This window comes from Trachymyrmex cornetzi, unplaced genomic scaffold, assembly GCF_001594075.2.
Source record: "Trachymyrmex cornetzi isolate Tcor2-1 unplaced genomic scaffold, Tcor1.1 scaffold416, whole genome shotgun sequence".
Lineage (NCBI taxonomy): Eukaryota > Metazoa > Arthropoda > Insecta > Hymenoptera > Formicidae > Trachymyrmex > Trachymyrmex cornetzi.
Genome location: NW_017298918.1, coordinates 65,882 through 73,910, shown reverse-complemented (window position 1 = coordinate 73,910; position 8,029 = coordinate 65,882). Strand labels below are relative to the sequence as shown.

General features: G+C 37.3%; 1 protein-coding gene across 1 annotated transcript; it reads left to right on the top strand.

Moving 5' to 3' along the window:
• Positions 1-20: 20 nt before the first annotated feature.
• Positions 21-5,347, top strand: PPO (phenoloxidase subunit A3). The gene is made up of 6 exons (XM_018512611.1): positions 21-225; positions 854-1,271; positions 1,586-1,714; positions 2,377-2,704; positions 4,070-4,302; positions 4,601-5,347. The coding sequence occupies exons 1-6, from the start codon at positions 203-205 to the stop codon at positions 4,844-4,846; spliced, it is 1,377 nt and encodes a 458-aa protein (XP_018368113.1). The 5' UTR covers positions 21-202; the 3' UTR covers positions 4,847-5,347.
• Positions 5,348-8,029: the final 2,682 nt, after the last annotated feature.

Sequence of the window (8,029 nt, the reverse complement as noted above, 5' to 3'; positions counted from 1 at the left end):
TCGTTATCCTTACAATTCAAAGGTGCCTATTGAAATTCCGCGGGATTATACTGCGTCGGATCTTGACGAGGAACATCGCGTAGCTTACTGGAGGGAAGATATTGGGATTAATCTTCATCACTGGCACTGGCATCTGGTCTATCCATTTGAGACCGACATCAGGATTGTTAACAAGGATCGGCGTGGCGAGCTATTCTACTATATGCATCATCAGATCCAAGCCAGGTAAGTGCGCCAGCGAGCGCACGTAAGTCGATATAAGATTGGATACTCTATTCTACCGTGCCTAGATCATGCGGGTGTTATAGGCGACCGAGATCACGGTTCGATCTCGATCGTTATTATCACGCGAGAACTCATCTCAATTCTGCATAGTATTCGAGCAATGTTTGCTAACGAGCTCGGAAATGCATTTGCGCGTAGAATAACGAAGCAAAATTATTCAGCGATGAATTTTGGAAATAAATGTAAATGTAAATGCCTGTTGAAGCACTTATGAAAGTACACTGGTAAAATGGGAGCGATGCGAATTAAGAGATATTACGAGGAGCTATTTTTAAACGAGCAAGAAATGTTTCTAAAATCTGTAATCTGCAATAATAGTATCTACGTTCTAACTATTATTATTCCAATTAATAAAATTATTATTATTCTAATTATATTAATTATTTAAAAGTTATACGTTGATCAACAAATGTCTATTTTCCGTAACGTCTTTCCTACTATCTAGTATACGAGTCTACGTCATTTATGTCGAAATACCGAACATCTGAATCGCCTGGGGTGTTACCGATGGGAATTTCCACGGTCTCTGTGTTATTATTCGGATTCCTCTTGATTCCGCTTTTCGCAGATATAATGCCGAGCGTCTGAGCAACCGATTGGGCCGAGTGAAGCGTTTCCACAATTGGCGCGAACCAATCCCGGAGGGTTACTTTCCTAAGTTGGATTCGTTGGTGGCCAGTCGAACTTGGCCCGCTCGCCCCGCGGGCGCCATTCTTAAAGATATCAACCGTCCTGTGGATCAATTGAACTTCGACCTTCAAGACCTAGAGAGGTGGCGTGATCGCATATATGAAGCCATTCACACCGGCGCTTACATCAGCCCCCGCGGCGAGAGGGTGCCTTTGACCGAGTTCGGCGGCGTAGATGTGCTTGGTAACATCATGGAGGCAAGCATCCTTTCGCCCAACCAAAATGTATACGGGGATCTTCACAATCTCGGTCACGTCGCCATCTCTTACTGCCACGATCCAGATCATCGCTACTTGGTAATAGAATATGCAATTGTTGTTATTAGTTGCAAAAAGATGAAATAAAAATTACGTGAATTTTTATTAAAATTTGATTTTATAATGTTAACAATTTTTAATTTTTTACATTAAATAACCCTTTCTTTGAGCAAGCGCGTTAAAGCAATCATTATTTTCTTTTTCAGTTTTTAATATAAAGTGTTTTTGATCGAAAAAAAACGCGTAATTTCTGAGCACGCCTTTATTTTTCACTTGAAAAATTTCATGCGAATAATCATGCTACATTGACATGATAAACGGAACGTTTTCTTTTTTCGTGTTCCGGTCCACAGGAAACTTTCAGTATCATGGGAGAACCGGCCACCGCTATGAGAGATCCCATCTTCTACAGATTCCATGCTTTCACTGACGATGTATTCCTAGAGCACAAGAATACACTTCCCGAGTACAGCCTACAGCAGGTGGGTGTACACAGCTGTCTCGCTTACGCGATATATCATCGGTTCACTCTGGTATATAATGTCGCTAAGTACGCGTACCATGTGGTCCAGAATTACACGCAGCCACTTGACGATAAAAACGCCCGTTAAACCATTTAACTCGACGAGACTACTGGACATGTTAAATTTATCAATCTTTTTGCCCACATGCCGTGCAATCTCGTTAAATACTAACTCGACAAATGAGGCTTTAATTTTCTTCCATATTCGTGAATAACATACAAGGTATCATCGAGCTTTTTCATCGCAATCTCTTCGAGGAAATCTTTGAAATTCGACATTTTATAAATACAAATTTAATCGACGTAATTATCATATTTTAATCAAATCTCACCAACACAATCTTGTAGATTTCAACATTGAATTTAAACAGTTTGGTAATTAAACGGCCGTTTAAATGTCCGAATAAAGCTCTTGAAATTCGAGAATCAGTTTCACCACTTTTTTACATTCTTAATTTTTTTCATTCTAAATTATTCTCATTTTTAAAGCGTCTTTTAATTAAGCTCCGGTTTAAATTTTTTAAAAAAAATTTGCCACGGAAATTTATCAGTGTCTGGCTGTAAAGCTGAAAGAGAATGACGGAATTTAATTGCTTTCTTTCGTTCGTTCGTGGGTTTCAGTTGGACTTTCCCGGCGTAGTAATCACAGACATAGCAGTGCAGACTCCGAATCAACCGGCAAATCAGATTTCGACTTTCTGGACCAAGAGCGATGTCGATCTATCACGCGGTCTGGACTTTACGCCTCGCGGTGCCGTTCTCGCAAGATTCACCCATCTGAATCATACAGACTTCACATATAGAATCGTCGCCAACAATCGTAATAATGCACCGCGACGAGGAACTGTTCGTATATTCATCGCACCCAAGCAAGACGAACGTGGATTGCCTTTTGTCTTTAGAGACCAGAAGGAGCTCATGATTGAGATGGACAAGTTCACTGTATTACGTAAGTCGCCTATTGTACAAATTTCATTGTTATCGCGTTTTTCTTTTATTTTTAAATTTAATGCCAGCCTATATCTAGAATATCTCTTTTGTTACATTACCTCCAACAATTATAATATTAACTCTAATAATATTTTGAATAGGGATGCACCGGATCGTAAAATTACCAGATACCGGATATCGGATATCCGGGCAGAATGTAACATCCGATATCCGATCGGATATCCGAAAAAGCAACTCCTTCGAGTCGGATATCCGACATTTTCTGAATATCCGACTGGATTCCGAGAAAATGCCTTCTAAAAAAAAGCTCCCTATAGGGAAAAAGATTGTAATTTTGCGACAGTATATAAGAATATAGCATCATAAATATACATACTTATTTCTAGAACATTTGTATAAGAAAAAATCAACAATTCAATGATATTAAATTTCAACCGGATACTTTCCCAGATAATAGTGGTATCCGGTCGAATAGTAAGAAAGTGTCGGATAATACCGGATATCCGGTGTATCCCTAATTTTGAACATTACAGTTTATTTTTTAATAAGAATCTTATTTTAGACCGTATATATGTGAGAACACAACTAATAAAACCAGAAATTAAATACCTATAACAGTCAAAGCTGGATCTTTAATGCTTACATAATTCAATGTGAATTATATATGTACATGTTTATATACCATATTTGTAGTCATTCGAACTGCGCGCCGAATTCGTTTTCCGAACTTATAAACGGAATTAAACTACTCTAAGATTACAAATTAAATTAAATTAAATTGGCAAGCAATTTTTAATAATTTGATGTTTAATGAAGCATCATATTAAAAATATGTTAATGTGCTGAAAAATTGTAAATAAATTTATTGCGAAAAATATTACCTCGGCCCGGATCTCTTGCTTTCCATACGAGCGAATCTACGATGCCTGATTGAGCATCAAATTATTAAAAATTGCTTGTCAATTTAATTTAATTTAATTTGTGATATTATTAGTAGTTTAATTACGTTTATAAATCCGGAAAACTAATTCAGCGCGCAGTTCGAATGACTGTAATATGGTATATAAGCATGTACATATATAGTACATATATAATTCACATTGAATTATTTAAGCATTAAAGATCCAGTTTTGAACGTTATAGGCATTTAATTTCTAGTTCTTATTTTTTAATGTAATGATTGGAAAAAATAAAGAAAAAACGTATTAATTTCTATCACTAATTCAATTTTACACTTATACATAATTCTCGAAATATAAATATATTTTTCTATTTTAAACGAAATCGAGTAAAAGTAAAAAAATAAGCGTTTTACGTTATTTATGTTGTATTTCATGAAATTTTCGTTCGCACCCTCCCCTAGTGAGACCGGGATCAAATACCATCGAGCGTAAATCAACGGAATCTTCGGTAACTATACCGTTCGAAAGGACGTTCCGCAATCTCGACGAGAGCAGACCAATCAGCGGCGATAACCTGGAACAGTTCAACTTCTGCGGGTGCGGCTGGCCACAGCACATGCTGGTACCTAAGGGCAAGGAGGAGGGATTCCCGATGGACCTCTTCATCATGATATCCGATTACACCGGTGACGCGGTGAGTACTTTTTATACTTATCGAGCTCTCGCGGCGCTTAAGAGCTTACAATCTGCCAGGTGATGGAAATCTTCCACCCATCCCTCGCACCTCTCTCTCCCCCTCCTCCCTTTCTTTTTTCCATTCTTTTAACGACGACGTTCCAATACACGAGAAGACGTTCGTACCACTCTGCTTTCGGAGCAAAAAAAAGGAAAAAAAGGAGGGGCGGGAGGGAGAGAGAAAGAAGAAAGAAAAGAAAAAGAGAACAACCCGCTAAAGGGGGAATTGCTTTGCCGTCCTACGGCGATATGTACAGGTGGAACAGGACGAACCGACTGGATGCAAGGACGCGGCGAGTTTCTGCGGCTTACGGGACCGCAAGTATCCTGATGCGCGACCCATGGGCTTTCCATTCGATCGTAGAGCCCGTGCTGGCGTGGAAACCCTGGCCCAATTCTTGACCGGCAATATGGCAGTCGCGCAGATCTCCATCCGCCACACGGATACTGTATTGCCGCAAATGCGATCCGGAAGTATGGGCAACACTCTCACCTTCGCCTGATTCGATGATTGATCGACCAACCGAACGCGACAGATCGCTCTCGCGCACCTCCGCCGAGAATTCCAACGTTTCCGTTCCTACCACGCATTCTTAGTAGCAATCCTGCAATATCCGTCGTAGAATCGCGACTGATTGCGTGGAAACGCGACACGTTTCTCATCCCAGTCCATATCCTAGGATGGCGAACGCTGGGAATGACGGGACGGGAGTTGATAAAAAGCTGGAGGTGAGCGAGACGCTATTTCTATATCTCAATGACGGAGGATTATCCAAGGGACGAGAGAGATTTTCTGTGCGTAGGAATGCACAATCTTGTGCGTTTTAATCACTAAAATTCCCACATGATACTGCGAAATCGATTCCTACTGTTGACTTGGTGGCCAAATTTTACCGGAATTGCGGTTATCTCGTAAAACCTATATCTTCTTTAATCTTAAGATACTTTACAAATATTTTCATATGTTCAAATATTTTCTTTCTTAATCGTTAATTTCAATACAGCCGCCAATATGAATCTATAATCGAGTTATTTAAATAAATTAGATAAGAGAATTGATATATTATTATTATTTTCATTTTAATATTACAAATGTTTTATTATGAAAAAAACTTGCAAACAGTGTTTGAATATTTCCTTGAACAATCTTGTAGAAGCTGTTTTATTTACGATGTCATAACTTGCGCATCCATGAGCAATGAGTACCGCTTAACAAATGTATTTTTGCGTAAAAACGGGAACAAAGACGTGTCCCGAACGCTCAAGCGAAGCTTTTCTTCTTTCTCTCGTTTCACCCGCATTACGGGAACTAGATTGTAGGAAGCAGCAAATGTAAAAAGCAAAAAAAGATAAAAATAAAGTCTATGCAAATTAGATGCGCTCTTTTTTTCACCCTTTTATCGTATTATGGGTGTTGAAAGCAAGCGACGATGTCTCGAATACACGAGAGAGAGGGAGGAGAGGGGGGGGGGGAAAGAGAGAGAGAGCATTCGTCGGTAAAAAGAGTCTAAATGATTTAATTAATTTTTCAAATATTCTGTCGTACAGAGTTAAATTTTTTCCATTGGTATTAAGTTTTACATAATTAATACAAGTGAGACGTGTCTCTCGTAGCTCCTCATGTAAAGCGTTTATGAAATATTTAACCTGAAATATATTTTTTTAATTACATTTCTATCACAAATCCACCTCGTTGGCATATCAAAATTAATGACGAGTCTAACGAAACGTGTTTGTCGGGAAATAACGAGGCTTGCTCGTCATCTAGTTTATAATTAACATAATTCCATTGAATTACTCAGCATCTCTATCAAAACTGATGTTTTCAACGCATTTGTATTTACATATACATAGATATATGTACATATATACATATTATATATATATATATATATATTTATGTACATATGTGTATGTGTGTATGTGTGTATATCCAAAACGTTACTACGCTTTCCGCACGGGTCCTGTTCTCTCCCCCAAATGCATTTATCACGCGTTTGTTTCTGCTAGTTCGCAGCTAGACGGACGTGGATTTATTCCTGCAAGGGGTAGAAATAGGGATGGGCGGACGAAGATAGATACACGTTTACGACCGTCGCTTAAGCGTCGTCCCTACCTCTAATATCACTCGCGCGGTTATTCAAGGATTCCGTTTCACGCGGGCATACATTCGAACGTTTGATATACTGAGGCACGCCTGGAGGCAGCAATTGAAGGGCTGGAATTATTTGTCACCGCGCTAAGACATGACTAACCGTAACACGATCGCGCGTTACGGAATTCAAGACGGCGATAATGCACATTCCGTGTTTGCCGATTTGTCGAGAGAGATTCAGGTGGACGACGTTATAAAAAGTTATTATTATTAGAAGTACGTTGAACGTTAAACATTTTTAAGCTTTAATCCTTTAAGAGCTTTTTAAGATTTTCATAATGCAAATAATTTTTTTATAATCTAAACACAATAAAAATTGAGAGATCTTATTATTTTTTCTAGTATACGTATAATGTATAATTTGACAAGCAAATTACATTAGGGTAGATAATTTCTAAGCTTCTCTTTATACTTGCATCTTTCGACGAGCAAGAGAGTAGAGTTTATTTTCGGTTATTTTGTTACGTGTTGAATGTATTTTAAAGGACTATTATCGTTTTGTCCAACTGTTATTTTTAAATTTTCCAGTGTGATGTATGCATACATGTTCAAAGGTGGGAAAGGAAGTTAGAGAAAATGGGTAACAGCAAAACGGTTGCGGTAATGAAGTCGCGTTGTAGACCGAAAGGATGGAGCAATGAAAGAGAACATTGCAGACATTTTGGTTTAAAAAATAAATCAAGTTAGGTCACTTTTTATAAAACATTTAACGTAACGTTCTTTTTTTCGTATATATGTATGAACATGCGAGCTATTACAGAATTAAACTAACAGTAGGGAATATGGAATAGGATTTTTTAAATTAACATTGCTCCGATATAAATGCATATGAAGAGAAATACGTTAGCTACAACATCCAATAAATGAAAGTCGCAAAAATTTAAGTCCAACGTCAATATTAACAAAAAAGTAAAAAATATGAAAATAGGGGAATCTAAAAAATGGGATGTAATATGGAATACCTGTGAAATGTAGATAATAGTAACAAATAACACAATAAATGAAGTCCAAATTTGTTTATTTATGTAAACCAATTAAGAAAAATAGATAAAAACAGTTTACATTTTTATCGTACTATAACATAGAAAATATAATAGTATCACGTAAGCTGGCAAATAAGCTAGTAATATGAAATATAACTTATAATGGATTGGTAATGTGTGGAATACATCCTATAATTTAACTTATCTGATCACGAATAAATTGCTAATATGAAACCTATTCCATATTCTCAACTCTCGGTGTATTCCACATTACCTGCATGTCGTCATATAACAAACAAAGTCTTTCCGTAGCAATAAACAAATTAGAAATCACAATTTATCTGCATAATATTGTTCATGCAATATTATTAAAAGCGTCTATGTAATATAAGCATTAACAAACTTACCTTCAGTTTGTGAGAACACTTTTTAGAAAAAGCTGTCGAATCTCCTGACGCAACGAAAATAAATAAATATTTATTGTGATGAAACGTTGTGTCGAACTGAGCTTATTGCTTGTTATGACACTTGTTTGGTAGCAATTGCAA

Bases quoted from the DNA above. Each gene is read 5' to 3' on its own strand.
- PPO (XM_018512611.1), top strand. From the start codon at position 203: ATGCATCATCAGATCCAAGCCAG. The intron at 226-853 runs GTAAGTGCGCCA...CGCTTTTCGCAG, and splicing joins CATCATCAGATCCAAGCCAG to ATATAATGCCGAGCGTCTGA. The intron at 2,705-4,069 runs GTAAGTCGCCTA...ACCCTCCCCTAG, and splicing joins GGACAAGTTCACTGTATTAC to TGAGACCGGGATCAAATACC.